The following is a 19,738-nucleotide window of genomic DNA, read 5'->3' as shown; positions in this document are numbered from 1 at the left end:
CATCTCTGATCAGTCTTCTCCTTGTATGAGCTGAAAGTTTAGAGGGACGGCCAGGTCTTCGTAGATTTGCAGTGCTCTGATACTCCTTCCATTCCAATATCGCTTGCACAGTGCTCCTTGGGATGTTTAAAGCTTGGGAAATCTTTTTGTATCCAAATCCGGCTTTAAACTTCTCCACAACAGTATCTCGGACCTGCCTGGTGTGTTCCTTGTTCTTCATGATGCTCTCTGCGCTTTAAACAGACCTCTGAGACTATCACAGTGCAGGTGCATTTATACAGAGACTTGATTACACACAGGTGGATTCTATTTATCATCATTAGTCATTTAGGTCAACATTGGATCATTCAGAGATCCTCACTGAACTTCTGGAGAGAGTTTGCTGCACTGAAAGTAAAGGGGCTGAATAATTTTGCACGCCCAGTTTTTCAGTTTTTTATTTGTTAACAAAGTTTGAAATATCCAATAAATTTAGTTCCACTTCATGATTGTGTCCCACTTGTTGATGATTCTTCACAAAAAATTAAAATTTTATATCTTTATGTTTGAAGCCTGAAATGTGGCAAAAGGTTGCAAAGTTCAAGGGGGCCGAATACTTTCGCAAGGCACTGTGTATATGTGTATATGTGTGTGTATGTATATATATATATATATATATATATATATATATATATATATATATATATATATATATATATATATATATATATATATATATATATATATATATATATATATATATAAAATGTGTGTGTGTGTGTGTGTGTGTGTATATATATATATATATATATATATATATATATGTGTGTGTGTATATGTATGTGTGTATATACTGTATAGATATATACATATGCGTGTGTGTGTGTGTATGTATATGTGTATATATATATATATATATATATATATATTATGTGTGTGTATATGGAATATATATATGTATGTGTGTGTGTGTGTATATATATATATATATATATATATATATATATATATATATATATATATATATATATATAATTTTGGGGTTCTAGAAACAAATTACTGATTTTAACTTGTAAGCAACAAGTGTCAGAAAAAGGCTTATGCTGGCCATACACTATATTAAAAATTGGCCAAAATTCGGTCATTTGGACAGTTCTTTCGTTTTTCGGCCAGTTAATAGTTACAAATCGGTGATCGGTTGTGGTGTTTTTGAGCCGAAAAAAATAAGAACAAGTTTGGAAATTTTGTGCCGAATGAACGATAAATTGAACGGTTAATGTGTTTCTTGTCCTAACTGTTTGCACTAGGCATATGTGAAAAAACAACCAAACAACTTTTCATTACAAGGAGCGGGGGGGGGGGACACCCCCCTCCCCTTCCTGACGCCTTTCACGACTCACCTGGGTGTCTCGTCCCACCAGGAGACCCGAGCGACCAGCCGGCACGTCCGCTGGCTGGCCAAAGACCTGAACAAAGCCGAATTCAGCTCTGATCGGGTCTCCAATTTAAAAACCCAACATCTCTTCCGGGTACTGGGGCCTTAAAGGCGCCAGATTTAAAAAAAAAGACAGCATTCAAAACAGCCAAACTTGGCATTTTGAATGCATTTAAGTGCAGTGGAGGGGTTTTGGGTCTTTTAGACCCCCGCTCCCTCCATAAAGAGTACCTGTCACTGCATATTACTGTCACAAGGGATGTTTGCATTCCTTGTGACAGCAATAAAAGTGATCAAAATTTTTTTTTTTTTTTTAGACCAGCAAGGCCCATAAAGACATGGATGAGTGAGTTTGGGGTGGAGGAACTTTACTGGCCTGCACAGAATCCTGACCTCAACTTGAATGAAAACCTTTGGGATGAATTGGAGCAGAGACTGTGAGTCAGGCCTTCTCTCTAACATCAGTGCCTGACCTCACGAATGCGCTTTTCGAAGAACATTCAAACATTCCCATAGACACACTCCTAAACCTTGTGGACAGCCTTCCCAGAAGAGTTGAAGCTGTTATAGCTGCAAAGGGTGGGCCAACTCAATATTGAACCCTACGGACTAAGACTGGAATGCCATTAAAGTCCATGTGTGTGTAAAGGCAGGCGTCCCAATACTTTTGGTAATATAGTGCAGCTTTTTCTCAACCTTTTTAACCACTTGCCGACCGCCGCACGACTATCTACGTCGGCGGTCAGCCCCTCACAGACAAAGCGACGTAGATCTACGTCGCTCGCCTGTGAGGCTCTAAGGGGCGAGCGCGCGCCGCCGGAGGCACGCTCCCGCCCCCGCTCGCTTCCTAACATCTCCACGCGTGTGACCGGCGGACCCGATGTCCGCCGGTTACTCGCGATCGTCGGGTGGAGAGGGAGAAAGGCAGGCGGCTAATGTAAACAAAGCCGTCTGCCATTCTTCCCTGTCTAATGACAGAGATCATACGGTTCTGCTATGCAGGATCGTATTTCTCTGTTACAGGAAAAGCCACACCCCTTTCCAGTTAGAAACACGCCCCTAGGGACACACTTAACCCCTCCTTCTCAATAAAGTTAACCCCTTCCCTGCCAGTGTCATTTTTTTTATAGTAACAGTGCATATTTATAGCACTGATTACTGTAGTAATGTCACTGGTAACCCCAAAAATGTCAGCCAAGGGTCCGATCTGTCCGCCGCAATGTCGCAGTCCCGCAAAAAAAATCGCAGATCGCCGCCATTACTCGTTAAAAAAAAAAAGACAACAAAAATGACAAAAATCTTTCCCTTAGTTAGTAAACGCAATAACTTTTGTGCAAACCAATCAAAATACGCTTATTGCGATTTCTGTTTTTTACCAAACATAGGTAGCAGAAAACAAATTGGCCTAAAATGTTTAAAAAATTTTGATTTTTACATTTTTTGGGGGGAATTTCATATAAAAAAAATATTTGAAAAATATTGTTATTTTTTCAAAATTTACGCTCTTTTTTTGCTTATAGCGTAAAAAGTAAAAATCGCACAGGTGATCAAATACCACCAAAAGAAAGCTCTGTTGGTGGGAAAAAAAGGACGTCAATTTCGTTTAGATACAGCGTCGCACGACCGCGCAATTGTCCGTTAAATTCACGCAGTGCCGAATCGCAAAATAGGGCCTGGTCAGGAAAGGGGTAAAATCTTCGGGGCTTAAGTGGTTAACACAGAAGAACCCTTGAAATAAATTTTTGGTCCCGGAGAACCCCTGCTAAAAATGAAAAATCTACAACTCCTGATATATTAGTGTGACAGTCAGTGGGAAGAATGCTCCTTACTCTTGTCATCATTGGGAAGAATTACCCCCTAACTGATAGCTAAAAGGAACAATGGAACATTTCTGAAGGAACCCCTAGAAACCTCAGGAGGAACCTTAGGGTTCCATGGAAGCCTGGTTGAGAAACCCTGAGATAGTGTATATGAGTGGTAGATATGTTAATTTTTAGCAGGGGTTCCCTGAGACCGGAAAGTTATTTCAAGGGTTCTTCTATGTTGAAAAGGCCGGTCTAACCCATCCCTACCCTATATATATATATATATATATATATATATATATATATATATATATATAAAAATTCTATCAAGCTAGAGAAGGGGGGGGGGGTAGAGTTTTGCTGGCCATCTAAGTCGATACGCTCCATGTTGACTTGAAAATCAGAAACATAATGACTTTGCTGTCCTGCTGCGCCATTCCAAGCCTCGCCATTTCACCTCGACGCACATTTTCCGGTAACTCAATACTTTTCCGCACACAAACTGTTTATATTGACAGATATGCAGGAATCAGGCAGGTCCCAGCTTGTCCACTTATCGTTATTGAACAAGCAATAAGTAACATTCTTTATATTGTATGAAAATGCGAACCAGAGAAGACGGCATGTACTCTGTGTTTATAGTCGGACAAACTAATTGCTTTGTGTGCAAACAAATTAGAGACAGAGATTATCCGAGGTATTTATAAGTCGCCCTTAGAGCCCGCAATGTTTAAAGCTTGAGGATCTAGCCCAACTGTATTTGCTGATGATAAAATAAGGTCTGTTTGAAGTGTGTTTATGGCTACAGCTAATAAGCGACTAATTTACTAAAGGTCAAAGTGTAACCATAGGGAAAATCAAAAATGACATATAGGATGCCATCTGTCTGGAGCATGAACAGCGCATCTCCCCTCCGACATAGTTTCATTACATGCTGTTCTTGCTAGTAGTGCTGTTATATCTTCACTTTCTGCAATAGGATGACAACACGGTTTGTTCTGCAGTGGAATTGCACAGCAAAGTTATCACCCTGTGGACAGGGTAGTCTTAGATGGACATGTTCTAACTACTTGCTGACTGCCCGTGGTAGATATACTAAGTCAGGCTGGCTCGGCTGCGTCAACCGGCAGTCCGCAAGAGCGCTTTTGTGTTGATTCCACAAGCCCATCTCCCCCCCCCCCCCCACACACATTCACATGGGCTTTCCGATCAGGTCCCCCTGTCAGTTTTTCAGGCGGATTTGATCGGATGCTCCATGTACCACTATCGAGGTACATATGTACCTCTGTATGGTCTTGGCCACCATGCTGCAGCTCAGTTTCAGGGTCTTGGCAATCTTCTTATAGCCTAGGCCAGTGATGGCGAACCTTGGCACTCCAGATGTTTTGGAACTATGTTTCCCATGATGCTCAACTACACTGTAGAGTGCATTAGCATAATGGGAACTGTAGTTCCAAAACATCTGGGGTGCCAAGGTTCGCCATCACTGGGCCCTAGGCCATCTTTATGTGGAGCAATAATTCTTTTTTTCAGATCCTCAGAGAGTTCTTTGCCATGAGGTGCCATGTTGAACTTCCAGTGACCAGTATGAGAGAGTGAGCGCGATAACACCAAATTTAACACACCTGAGACCTTGTAACACTAACGAGTCACATGACATCGGAGAGGGAAAATGGCTAATTGGGCCCAATTTGGACATTGTCACTTAGGGGTGTACTCACTTTTAGACATTAATGGCTGTGTGTTGAGTTATTTTGAGGGGACAGCAAATTTACACTGTTATAGAAGCTGTACACTCACTACTTTACATTGTAGCAAAGTGTCATTTCTTCAGTGTTGTCACATGAAAAGATAGAATAAAATATTTACAAAAATGTGAGGGGTGTACTCACTTTTGTGAGATTGTGTGTGTGTGTGTGTGTGTGTATGTATGTGTGTGTATATGTGTATATATATATATATATATATATATATATATATATATATATATATATATATATATATATATATATATATATATACATACACACACACATACAGTATAAAAAATAAAGGAAATAAATAACAATAATAAAAAAAAAACAATAAAGCCAGTAATTAAAAAATAAATATATATATATATATATATATATATATATATATTTATTTTTTAATTACTTGCTTTATTGTTTTTTTTATTATTGTTATTTCCTTTATTTTTTATACTGTATGTATGTGTGTATGTGTGTGTGTATATATATATATATATATATATATATATATATATATATATATATATATATATATATATATATATATATATGTATGTATGTGTATATATATATATATATATATATATATATATATATGTATGTATGTATGTATGTATGTATGTATGTGTATATATATTTCTATTTGTTTTTTTATATATATATGTGTGTATATATTTCTATTTGTTTTTTTATATATATATTGTTTTTATTATTATTTTCTTTGGTTTTTTTTATTTGCTATTCCCCCCCCCCCCCCTACAAAAAACAAAAAAGTGAGTTACACTTTTAGGTGTAGACGTAAAACAAAACAAAATAAATAGAAAAAATCTTGCATGGCCATTTGATGCCAACTTTCATGTGTCACCTTTTCAGGTTCTATTAGTTTCTCTACGCCTTTATCCTTTCAGTATTCCATCAGCCGTCTTGCAGTGACAGGATTAGTAATATGTTACTGGCGGTGTTGAGATTTTCTTGGCATGTTGTATTGTTTGAGTAGTGAATAATTTATCTACCTCTGCTATCCATTGTAACCTAAAGATTCTCCCAGAGAGAGGGTCACCATTCCACATGGGAGAGGAATCATTTCTTAGGCTGGTGATGGATGCTGAGGAAGTCAGCCTGGTCTTAGCTATGGGGTCCATCTCGCCTAGTCTTGGGTGTATTACCTATTTCGGCAGACAACGACATTGGATTTGCTTCTGTTCTGCTAATAGGAGCTGATTTCTCAGTTCGGGTCAGATGTCCCTTTGGGCCCTGATTGCAGTTGTCGCCTTTGCAAAATGCAAGCCAGCATTAATAAAAGATCTAATGTACATCACTGAGACAGGTAGTATATGACCTCTGATGTGTACAAAGGTCAGAGCAGAACCTTTTTTTTTTTTTTTTCTTCTTTTTTTTTTTTTTTTTTTTATTTCCCCTTTTTGGGCAAAGTTTTTATTTTTGGACATAGTTTGGAATGGTTACATCCAATGGCACAATATCAAAAAAACATGGAGGAACCTGTGCTGACATCCCAACCTTTTTTTTTTTTTTTTAATTTAATTTTTTTTTTTTTTTGGACATTTTTTATTTTTGGACAAAGTTTGGAATGGTTACATCCAATGGCACAATGTCAAAAACATGGAGGAACCTGTGCTGACATCCCAACCTTTTTTTTTTATTTATTTATTTTTTGGACATTTTTTATTTTTGGACAAAGTTTGGAATGGTTACATCCAATGGCACAATATCAAAAAAAACATGGAGGAACCTGTGCTGACATCCCAACCTTTTTTTTTTTTTATAATTTATTTTTTTTTTTTTTGGACAATTTTTATTTTTGGACAAAGTTTTGGAATGGTTACATCCAATGACAATATATCAAAAAACATGGAGGAACCTGTGCTGACATCCCAAATGAATAATGATATATAGAAAATACATTTTTGTGGTGGGACTTTTTAGGCACCAACATTTCTGACACAAACTGTATATTATATAAAATCAAACACCTTCATTTTAATTTTTACAATTTGGTTATGGGTTTAACACCACCTAAATGTGACACTAAAAACAGATGACCGGCTAAACCAATGCAAACTAAATGTGTTTCATGAAGCTTGAAATAAGAGCGTGCAATCATTCTCACCTCGCAGTAGCACTGTGACATACCATTCCCATAATAAAATTAAAATGCATGAAGTGTAAAAATTTTAAAAAATGTCCATACCTGGAACACTCGGTGGCTTCCGCCACGTCACTTCTGGTTCCAACTCGACCTCACTTCTGGCTGCCGTAGAACCACAATCCAATGCGTTTTTGTCCTTGCAACTTCATCATAGGGGGTAGGTCTGACGAAGTCACAAAAACGAACGCATCCGGGCGGGGTTATACGGCAGTCAGAAGTGACGTGGTGGAAAGCATGGAGTGTTCCAGATATGGTGAGAGATTGAGGAGATCTTGACGTGGTTTGATTTGATTTTTTTTATTTGGCACATTGCTTTTATGTTCCCGAATACGGGTTTTGTGTGTGCTTTTAAAACTTGTTTTATAGTGTGTGATTGTGTTGGGACATTAGAATGTAAGCTCTTGTGGTGCAGAGACTGATAGGAGTCATACAATGTTCTCTGTACAGTACTACAGAATAGGTCAGAGCTTTATAAATAAATGATGTATGAAATGTTCATTTTACATTATCTCAGGGCTTGACAAATTTGCCTGAAATCTAGGAGCCAGCTAAAAAAAGTTAGGAGCCCTTTTTTTTTTGAAACTAACAACCAAGCTTTATTTAAAAAAAAAAAAAAAACTGATACTAAATTTACACATAAATACGACTAGAACCCCGCTCTCCTCTATAGGGCAATCGGATGGAAACAGACCGTCTGTCTGTGTCCATCTGATGCCATCTGATCCAATCCACGGGATGGATAGAAAATAGAACCACCATCCGCCTGTTTTTGGCGGACAGGATCAGATGGCGGCAGATTACCGCTCCATAGAGGAGACTGTAGGGTCCGATCAGGTCTGCCTGAGAAACTAACAGGCGGACCTGATCAGACAGCCTGTGTGAAAGGGGCCTTCGGCTGTGTGGCTGTGGCATTGCAGGGACATGATAAAAAAAAAAAAATATATATATATATATATATATATATATATATATATATATATATATATATATTTTTTTTTTTTTTTTTTTTCAATAATTAAAAAAAAAAAGGGACAGGACACCTCCTGCAGGGCACCCCAGGCGCCAGGTAGCTAATTCTAGTCGCCAATGTGACCTGGCACCCGGGGTTTGTCGAGGCATGCATTATCTTCATTGATTATCGGTGGTAGTAAGTGGTTGGCTAGTATGACCTTCCTCTTCTAATCTAGCTGTGGCTAACATATTCTCTCTTTTTCATGCAGATACTTTGTGTTCCGGAAGAATGTTCTATTATGTACCAGATTGAACTCAAGCACGATGAGTGCGTCAACCATGAGGACTATTCCAATGATACGGCAGGTAAGACCAAAAACAGTCGGCATCTCCCTTTATGAAATCACAGCCTGTGTCTGAGCATTTCTTAGCACTGAACCTTCTCTAGGAGATGATGACTTTTTGTAGAAAAGGAGCACTGAACCTGTGCAGTGATTTGTTGTAAAGTTCTATGTAGCATGCAGTTCCTGGAGCAGAGGCTGTTCACCAACCACCGTGGTGTCCTGCTGGACCCTTGGAGGAGATTACTCAAAATTCATATGGTCAATAAAATATTTTATTCTCCAACAAAAGACATCATATTTCAAGGGCTCAGCACTTTCCTCTTCATCAGGGCTTATAGAGCAAAAACCACAGGGTGAGGGATATTGATCTGGGCTGAAAGTCGAGTACAGGTCATGCAGGTGCTTGGACAAAGGCAGCCTGTCAGGGACAGTATCCACCCATCTTATTGCTCCACAAGCCCTGATAAAGGGGGGGGGGGTGTTAAGCCCCCCAAAACAATGTCTTTTGTTGCAGAGGAAAACCATTTGTGGACTGTACAAACAAGTGCCACACTTGAATCAATAGTCATTTTAATTTATCTCCTCCAAAGGGTCCAGCAGGACACCACGGTGGTTGGTTGGATGGTGGTTTGATGTGATGAGTACTAAGTGCTAGAGGCAGCTTACCAAAATCCCAGGGACCCATCCTTGGTTGTTGATTGAACTTGGCTTCTGTATGGAGTCGGGGATGTGCTGTCTTTCTGTTCAGCTGCTAAAAGGGAATCTGGTTGTGGCTCTCAAAGTAATCCAGGGGGCTAACTGTGGGCTAAGTCCAATGTGAATGGGCCATTGCAAGAGCTTTTGAGGCCTCCTGGGCATTTTCTGGGATTCAACAAGAGGTAAATGATGTTGGCTAGCCTTGTGAAAGTTGGCTGTTGTAAATGTTCTTTGAACTTGCAGGTATTTTGTAGCGCTGAACCCTACTAAGGATATGATGAGTACTAAGTGCGAGAGGCAGCTTACCAGATGCCCAGGGACCTATCTTTGGTTATTGATTGAACTTGGCTTCTGTATGGATTTGGGAAGCGGTCTCCTAATGGGGATCATAAAAAGAGTGCCTGGAGCCTGAATGCGGCATGGTGGTCCTAAGTAAAATTTGATGTAATACCCTGTGGTTATTGCTCTTCAAGCCCTGATGAGGGGGGGGGGGGGTTAAGTCCCCAAAACTCAATGTCTTTTGTTGTAGTATAAAACCTTTTATGAACTGTACAAACTAGAGTGGTGCTCTCATCTTTTCAATTTTTTGAGTAATTTCCTCCAAGGGTCCAGCAGGACACCGTGGTGGTTTGAAATGAAGAGTACTAAGTGCTAGAGGCAACTTACTAGATTCCCAAGGATCCATTGGAGTGCCTGGAGTCTGAAAGTGACATGGTGGCCACTATTGTCATTAGATGTGCTGGCTTTCTGTTAAGCTGCTAAAAGGGAACCTGGTTGGGGCTCTCAAAATCATTTTGGAGGCTGGCTGTGGGCTCAGCCCAATGTGAATAGGCCATTGCAAGAGCTTTTGAGGCCTCCTGGACATTTGCTGGAATTCAACAAGGGGTAAATGATGTTGGCTATCTTCGTGAAAGTTGGCTGTTGTAAATGTTATTTGAACTTACAGGAATTTTTAGCCCTAAACCCTACTAAGGCTATGGAGTACTGTAATGGAATAACCAGCACCCCAACCGGGTACCTCCATTGACAGATGCTCCTAGCGCTTCCCGAGGGCTCCAAGCACTCCACCAGACACCATAACCACTTCAGACCCCACAAACCCCTGCAGCTTGGTTAGGGTCTCTCCTTCTCCTACCCAGGCTGGTCCTATGACAAGGCTCCAGGTTCCCGTGGGTGAACCTCTTTCCCCAGAGAGTGCAGCAAAACAAGCTCTTACACAAGCTCTTACAAGAGCTTAGTGATTATCCAAGGGAGTATGGAGGACATAGCAATCCCTTGTAGCTGATTCCCCCAATGAGAGACAGGACTTTAGATTTAGGGTGAACTAACTCAACCTTATTGAACAAGAAACATATTTTTATACAGTTTTCCCCCACAAGGTTACCGCCCTGGTGGACCTTGTTGAGGACAGGCCCTGAGATTCACAATCCAATGAAAACAGTTTTACACTCCCATACAGTGTACACAAATATATACATTGTGGGACAATCCCCCCCTCCCCCTTAGCATCCAATCAACATCCACATATACATCCCATAATAAGTTTCTCTTAAGGCAGACAGAACAATGGGAGGTCATTAACATTTAACAATGAGACAGGCATAATCCACATTCCCTCCCAATACACAAACAATAGGGAAGTCTGCGAATGACAGTCTGTGTGTCTCTCTCACAGACTGTGTGTCTCTCTCACAGACAAGCATGGACTACACTGTGTAAGGTGGTATTAAATCTTCATATTTCTATATGAAGATATTGCTGACAAATCTTGAAGCAATCCAAACCATGAATTATCTGTCTTTCACTCATAGTGACAGTAAGTACTGTCACAAGTTGTAGACAAAAAATTACCGTGCCAAATTGGCCCTTACCCCTATTGAGGGTACAAAAACAAATTTGGGACAGAGAAAGACGGGGCTTTACGGGCCTGTGGGAGTGGAAGGATCAGAAAATAGAACCAGTAGTAAAATCAAAATTACATTTTATTGGTTTCTCAAAGTATAAAAAACAAGCATGGATGACCATGCATGTATATTAACGAACAGTTACAACATACAATGATTAAAATATAGTGTCACTGTGATTATAGAAACATATCCCATAAGGGTTTAGAAGCAGAAAAAACAAAGCCTGTATAGGTGGAAGGTAGGTCTCAAGCTGGATTCGGTCACGATAGGTCCCCAGCAAGCCGACGCGTTTCGCTTAAGGCTTCCTCAGGGCCTGAGAGACCCTAACAGACCGATGTTTCCTTTTTAACAGTGACTTGTGTGGGCGGCAGGACTGTGGCGGTACATATAATGTTCGGAAGTTAATATCTCCATATTTACCATACAGAATTTATATAGGTGTCACGTAAAACACTTTTGTATTATATCCGATGTGTTGAATTGTAGTTGTATCATCAAGGTCAAGGCTGCTATAAATAGCTCCAATCTTAGCAGATAATTGTCCTCTTCCTGGATTGTTTATCCATATATGCCATGACCCTCAGGTACATTCCATTTAGTGTCACTATTGCACTCGTTTGAGCCAGGTTTTAGAGACCTCTATGCAGTTTGTAGGGAAAGTATCCCCAATCTACTTGTCCTAGGTGGCAGTAGGGTTGACCTCTCCTCAAACTAAAAGGTGCTCCAGGCAGGGAAATAGGACCTATATAAACATATATTTCAGTTAAATGGACCCAGGGTCCTGGGCTGTCCACGCCCTCTGTATCACCGTACGTATTACCACCTGCCTGGCAGGTGGTAATACGTACGGTGATACAGAGGGCGTGGACAGCCCAGGACCCTGGGTCCATTTAACTGAAATATATGTTTATATAGGTCCTATTTCCCTGCCTGGAGCACCTTTTAGTTTGAGGAGAGGTCAACCCTACTGCCACCTAGGACAAGTAGATTGGGGATACTTTCCCTACAAACTGCATAGAGGTCTCTAAAACCTGGCTCAAACGAGTGCAATAGTGACACTAAATGGAATGTACCTGAGGGTCATTGCATATATGGATAAACAATCCAGGAAGAGGACAATTATCTGCTAAGATTGGAGCTATTTATAGCAGCCTTGACCTTGATGATACAACTACAATTCAACACATCGGATATAATACAAAAGTGTTTTACGTGACACCTATATAAATTCTGTATGGTAAATATGGAGATATTATCTTCCGAACATTATATGTACCGCCACAGTCCTGCCGCCCACACAAGTCACTGTTAAAAAGGAAACATCGGTCTGTTAGGGTCTCTCAGGCCCTGAGGAAGCCTTAAGCGAAACGCGTCGGCTTGCTGGGGACCTATCGTGACCGAATCCAGCTTGAGACCTACCTTCCACCTATACAGGCTTTGTTTTTTCTGCTTCTAAACCCTTATGGGATATGTTTCTATAATCACAGTGACACTATATTTTAATCATTGTATGTTGTAACTGTTCGTTAATATACATGCATGGTCATCCATGCTTGTTTTTTATACTTTGAGAAACCAATAAAATGTAATTTTGATTTTACTACTGGTTCTATTTTCTGATCCTTCCACTCCCACAGGCCCGTAAAGCCCCGTCTTTCTCTGTCCCAAATTTGTTTTTGTACTGTCACAAGTACTAAGTGCTAGAGGCAGCTTACCAGATGCCCAGGGACCCATTCTTGGTTGTTGATTACGTTTGGCTTCTGTACGGAGTCAGGGAGTGGTCTGTTGGTATGGGTTGTGAATAGAGTGCCTGGAGTCTGAAAGCAGTGCAGTGGACATTAGTGTCATTAGATGTGCTGGCTTTCTGTTCAGCTGCTAAAAGAGGATTGTTTTGTGGCTCTTCAGATAATGCAGGAGGCTGGCTGGGGGCTCAGCCCAATGTGAATGGGCCATTGCAAGAGCTTTTGAGGTCTCCCGGAGATTTGATGGAATTCATGAAGGGGCAAAAGATGTTGGCTACCATTGGGTTTGGCTTCTGTATGGATCTGGGGAGTGGTCTTCTAATGTGGATTGTGATGGAGTGCCTGGAGTTTGAAAGCGGCATATTGGCCATTAGTAGCATTAGATGTGCGGACTCTGCTGCTAAAAAAATAGAAAAAAAATTAGGCAAAAAAATCAGGTTTGTTGGTTTGTCTGGTAAAAGAGAAGTCTGGGTTTAGTGAGCGTTGTCACCAGAGGTGTAACTAGAACCTTTAGGGCCCCCGGTTCATGAATTCATGAAGGGTCCCCCTAAACCCACCCCCTTCCATCTGATCCCCAGGTTTCTAGTTCTAGGAGGGCGTCCGTGAACATCCTCCCAGAACCCTGCTTCCCACTCGCTCTGTGACTTTCGGACCTTTGGACACAGCTGATCACGATAAAGGGCCAATCACAGCAGCCTTTACCAAGTGATCAGCTGATCACATGTAAACAGACTTGGCGGTTATCGGCAGTCCTTTCCTCCTGCGCTGTGTCTGTGTGAGGAAAGAAGAGCCGTTAACCAGCAATAGCATCAATACATTGTTCACACTGATAATCAGTGCCCTGATTATCAGTGAAGCCCCATCAGTGTCGCCTATCAGTGCTCATCAAAGCCGCCTATTAGTGCTGCCTTTCAGTGCTGCCCATCAGTGCCAGTGTAACCTTTGCGACCCTGGTAGTTCCGTCACTGGTTGTCACCCTAGGCCAGGTAGTGTGTTACTGCAGGATCACCAGGTAAAAATAAAGTGTAAGAAAAAGCCTGAAAAGAAAACGTTTGCAGCTGCTACTAAAGCCCCGTACACACGTACCGATGGTCGGCATACAAATGTTCCTCTTTTCTCCCCGGGATGTCGGTGTCTGCTGAAAAGTGCAAAGACAGCACAAGGACAGCACAAGAATTTTGTCCGCCGACTGCAGAAGTGATGTCATGTAATGGTTAACTTTCCCTGTGTTTTCTATTTTCTGAGCATGCCCAGTCTTGCAAATCTGCGGTCTGTCGGCCGAATTGTGTACTGACAGGCGAACAATCGTCCGTTCTGGTGTCGGCATACAAAAATTTTCATGTTTGCAAGAAAGACTTTTGTCCGCGGATTGTGCGCAGACATCTGTCGGAGGCACCATACTAACACGCGTACAATCGGCAGATCCTTCGTCCACCGACGTTTGTATGTCGACGATCGGTACGTGTGTACGGGCCTTAAGAGTTGGTAAGCCGCAAAATATAACATTTTTGTTCCTGGTTTTAGATACCCAGGTCAGCTTCCATTCACATCTGTCATTGCCCTAGAAAATATGATGGTCTAAAGACCCCATCAAACACACCAAGGCAAGTTGAGTAATGTGACAAATCACTCACCTGATTTTTTTAAAATAATATTATATATATATATATATACGTATACATTTTTTTTAAAAAGACCATATTATTTTTGGAGGCAGTGACTGATGTGAATGGAAGCGAAATAATAGATCGCTGCTACATAAATTCAGAAAATTAGTATTTATGTAGTATTTAGGATGTACGAAGGGGCCCCGCTCCTGGGCCCTCCCCAGTGTGAAGTGATCAGCAGGCAGTAAAGTTATTCACACTAACTTTTCACAGTTCCACTTCACAGCACAGTGCTAAATTTCCCAGGAGGCCATTCTCCCAGCCCACGACCACTTTATCTTAATTGTTCTGTGCTAAACTGGAAACCGCATATCCATCATTTGTGTTATCGTAACAAGGTCTCCAGCTTAGGGGCCGGGACCCCGACAGCGTGATTGATTTGTTTTTGCCCAACCATTTCGGTGTAAAATGCATTAATCTTTTAATTTTTACCTTCATCTAATTTAATGATCCCCAATCCAATAGCCTCCCACTGGCCGCAGACTGTGCTTGTTTTAATATCCATATGTTTAATTAGAAAGATAAAGAGCGATGCATGGTCAGCCCGCTCGTGTGCTTTTACTGGATCACGTACAGGCGTATGTTTGTTTTGGCACGCATACGTTAATATATTTTAGATACTTTCAAAATGGAATCCTGACATCACCCCCAAAGAGTTTTAAAAGTAGAAAGGGGGGGGGGGGGCATGATGCATTTTTCTAAAAGTTTTAATTTATTTCGTTATTTTATAAACTGTTTGGTATCGTTTTTTCCTGTTAAACCTCAACTGGCCTTTCAATCTAAATCAGCGGATTATATTCCAGGTGCATTTTCTTTAGAAGTAGCCACAGCCTGAATAGAAAAGTCTCCTGCCCTGCTGAGAAGTCCCTTGCTCTGTGCGGAAGCAGTGGTCTCTCTGCAGAAGTCTGAGATGCTGAGTCAGACCTGTAGTCCTCCAATCGGCAAAATTCATGCTCAATGCTGATTGAAGAGCTCTAGTTTTGACTCATCCAGAGCCCTCATTCTGGACCCGGTAGAAGTGATCAGGCGACTGTAGAGCCTCTCAGATCACTTCTACAGGAAAGCCCATTGCCGGCTGAAAATTTTGATTCTGGGATCATGGCAGCTTGCAGACATGATCCCGGTATCACTGCTTCCATCCCAGAACCTATGTGAACATATGGCAGATGGAAAGTGGTTAATACAGAGATACTAGCCTGAGGACTGCCGAGAGCTGTGAGGCTTATTGATCTTTTTTGTATTAGGTATATCTTAAATCAGGGGTGGGGAACCTTTTTTCTGCCAAGGGCCATTTGGGTATTTATAAAACCATTCGGGGGCCGTACAAAATTATCAACCTAAAAATGTGCCTGTTATATTTGGTCAAACATTTAATTAACTCACCCCTAATGTGATGGCTGCAACTGCTTCTCTTTGGTGAAGTGTGTGATGTTAGCTGGTATTGATGATGTTGCTACTCGGAACTGGTTTTCCAGGTTTGCATTGGTCAGTCTGGAGCGCAGACGACTTTTTTGTGGTGGTAAGTTTTGAAAAGAACTGCTGGTGGGTATAGCTGGCTGGTACTGCTGGTGGGTACTGCTGGCTCAGGCTGGTACTGCTGGCTTGTACTGTGCTGTGAGTACTGCTGGATGGTACTGCTGGCTCAGGCTGATACTGCTGTGGGTACTGCTGGCTGGTACTGCTGTGGGTACTGCTGGCTCAGGCTGGTACTGATGGCTGGTACTGTGCTGTGGGTACTGCTAGCTGGTACTGCTGGCTCAGGCGAGTACTGCTGGCTCAGGCTGGTACTGCTGGCATGTACTGCTGGCTGGTATTGCTGTGGGTACTGCTGGCTGGTACTGTGATGTAGGTACTGCTGGCTGGTACTGTTGTAGGTACTGCTGACTCTGGCTGGTACTGCTGGCTCTGGCTGGTAATGCTGGCTCTGGCTAGTACTGCTGGTTCTGCTGTGTGTACTGCTGGCTCTGGCTGGTACTGCTGGCTCTGGCTGGTACTGCTGTGTGTGCTGCTGGCGGGAAATGCTGGCTAGGAGAGGTGTAGCAGCGCCACGCTGGAGGAAGAGGTCATGTTTCCTGTATTGTCACGGGTGGAGTGCATTTGATATCAGTCCGCCTGTGACTCACTCAGACTGTCATAACGGAGCAGGAACTATACAGGAAGCATAGGTTCATTGGACCAATGTAACTATGTATATACCATAGCTGTGGGATCCCTCTAGCATCTGGAAATCACTGTCTAGACACCACTGCTCCAGTGAACTCCACTAGCTTCCGGATCCCATAGGAGGTTGGGTACTCGGCACAGTTGCTATTCAGAGAACGTTTTGCATTTTCTCAATGAATACAAAATATCCTCTAATTGTATTGGGTGATCAAAGAATGCTTTGCATTAGTTGAGAAAATAGAAAATGTTCTCTGAATGGCTACATTGCTGAGCAGCCGACCTCCTGTGGGATCTGGAAGCTAGTGAAGATCACTGGAGTAGTGGTGTCTATACAGAGATTTCCAGCTTCTAGAAGGATCCCAAATGTTTGTTATATACATAGTTACAATTGTACCAGCTTGGACCAATATAACTATGTAAAAATACCCATACCAGCTGGGTAGCCACTCAGCATGGGACCAGGTCCTGGAGGTCACTGGAGTAGAGGTGTCTATTCAGCGATTTCCGTCTTCTAGAAGGATCCCACAGGTATGGAACATACATACTTACGCAGGTCCAATCTGGGCCAAGGTAATTATGTAAAAACAAAATGTCATACCTGGATATCGTCTTCAAAGCTCAGTCTCAATTTAATTGTTCTTTTGATGGATGAACCTTTTGTAAAGCACTGGCTGGGAGGCTCCATTGAGGGCCAACACTTTAGCTGTGACTCCCGGTAGAGCCCCCTAGAGTCTCCTTTACAATATGTCATTCTGATAAACCATATGGAACCACGTGAAGTGAGTTATGAACTATTCCATTTCCACCTTTATGCACTCAGCTAACGTGTTTCTCCGCCTGTAAGGCCCGCGATGGGAAATCTTGTTTTCTTTGGTTATCCAATGATTCAATATTTGCTCTCTGCAATTGGCTGTAAAGTCCATACATTGTGCCGGGAGAACATACCGTGCAGCCCAACAAAACACTCCTTGGAACACATAGGCACTCGGTAAACACAAAGCTTTATTATCTCAAGTTGGCCGTGATTAGATCTCCGATCTGACAGCAGAACTTCAGCAAAATTCACATTATCTGCGAGTCAGGACTGCTGTGATTCTGTTCACATGGCTTCTATTTGTCCACAGCTGGGACCCAAATCCCTCTGTTCCCATTCCCACACCTGTCCCTGTTTCCAGATATAGAAGGTCTGTGGGAATGTGCAGATTACCTACCCAACGTGTTTGTTTCCCTGAGCACAATTTTTTTATTTACTGAATTACATAATTTTTATGTTTCATATTTTTACACTTGTATTCATTTATACAATGTATCATATTTTCATTATTGTATTGCATTTACAAATTGATACAGTATTGTGTGTGTATGTGTGTGTGTATATATATATATATATATATATATATATATATATATATATATATATATATATATATATATATATATATATATATATATATATATATGTATGTGTGTGTATATATATATATATATATATATATATATCCTCAGCTTCTTTAGCAAGGCAGTGGTTGTCTTGGAGGTGTCTTTGGGGGTCATTATCATTTTGGAATACTGCCCTGCAGCCCAGTCTCTGAAGGGAGGGGATCATGCTCTTCTTCAGTATGTCACAGTACATGTTGGAATTCATGGTTCCCTCAATGAACTGTAACTCCCCAGTGCCAGCAGCACTCATGCAACCCAGGACCATGACACTCCCACCACCATGCTTGACTGTAGGCAAGACACACTTGTCTTTGTACTCCTCACCTGGTTGCCGCCACACACGCTTGACACCATCTGAACCAAATAAGTTTATCTTGGTCTCATCAGACCACAGGACATGGTTCCAGTAATCCATGTCCTTAATCTGCTTGTCTTCAGCAAACTGTTTGCGGGCTTTCTTGTGCATCATCTTTAGAAGAGGCTTCCTTCTGGAATGACAGCCATGCAGACCAATTTGATGCAGTGTGCGGCGTATGGTCTGAGCACTGACAGGCTGACCCCCACCCCTTCAACCTTTGCAGCAATGCTGGCAGCACTCATACGTCTATTTCCCAAAGACAACCTCTGGATATGACGCTGAGCACGTGCAATCAACTTCTTTAGTCGAACATGGTGAGGCCTGTTCTGAGTGGAACCTGTCCTGTTACACCGCTGTATGGTCTTAGCCACCGTGCTACAGCTCAGTTTCAGGGTCTTGGCAATCTTCCTATAGCCTAGGCCACCTTTATGTAGAGCAACAATTCTTTTTTTTTCAGATCCTCAGAGAGTTCTTTGCCATGAGGTGCCATGTTGAACTTCCATTGACCAGTATGAGAGAGTGAGAGCGATAACACCAAATTTAACACACCTGCTCCCCATTCACACCTGAGACCTTGTAACACTAACGAGTCACATGACACCGGGGAGGAAAATGGCTAATTAGACCCAATTTGGACATTTTTACTTAGGGGTGTACTCACTTTTGTTGCCAGCGGATTAGACATTAATGGCTGTGTGTTGAGTTATTTTGAGGGGACAGTAAATTTACACTGTTATACAAGCTGTACACTCACTACTTTACATTGTAGCAAAGTGTCATTTCTTCTGTGTTGTCACATGAAAAGGTATAATATATTTACAAAAATGTGAGGGGTGTACTCACTCTTGTGAGAATAGTGTGTGTGTGTGTGTATATATATATATATATATATATATATATATATATATATATATATATATATATATATATATACATACAAACAGCGAATATGTAAAGTCTACACACCCCTGGTAAAATGTCAGGTTTCTGTGATGTAAAAAAATGAGACAAAGCTAAATCATTTCAGAACTTTTCCACCATTAATGGGCTCTATGAACTGTTTAACTCAGTTAAACAACAAATTGAAATCTTTTAGTTTGAGGGAAGTAAAAATAAAAATCTAGAATAATATGGTTGCATAAGTGTGCACACCCTTAAACTAATACTTTGTTGAAGCACTTTTTTATTTAATTACAGCACTCAGTGTTTTTGGGTATGAGTCTATCAGTATGGCACAGCCTAACTTGGCAATATTTGCCCACTCTTCTTTGTAAAAACTCCAAATCTGTCAGATTGCGAGGGCATCTCCTGTGCACAGCCCTCTTCAGATCAC

The 19,738-nt window shown here is 41.3% G+C and overlaps 1 protein-coding gene across 2 annotated transcripts in view; it reads left to right on the top strand.

The window, feature by feature from the left end:
- Positions 1-19,738, top strand: part of VIPR1 (vasoactive intestinal peptide receptor 1) — a 498,950-nt gene that overhangs the window by 138,880 nt on the left and 340,332 nt on the right. For both annotated transcript variants that reach the window (XM_082258025.1, XM_082258024.1), the window contains exon 2: positions 8,358-8,454. In XM_082258025.1, the coding sequence (XP_082114151.1) occupies positions 8,358-8,454 (97 nt within the window). The remainder of the gene's footprint in view (positions 1-8,357; positions 8,455-19,738) is intronic.

This window comes from Pelophylax lessonae (genome assembly GCF_965119305.1).
Source record: "Pelophylax lessonae genome assembly, chromosome: 5".
Taxonomy (NCBI): Eukaryota; Metazoa; Chordata; class Amphibia; order Anura; family Ranidae; genus Pelophylax; species Pelophylax lessonae.
The sequence above is the reverse complement of the archived record's forward strand: the minus strand, read 5'-3'. Positions and strand labels throughout refer to the sequence as shown.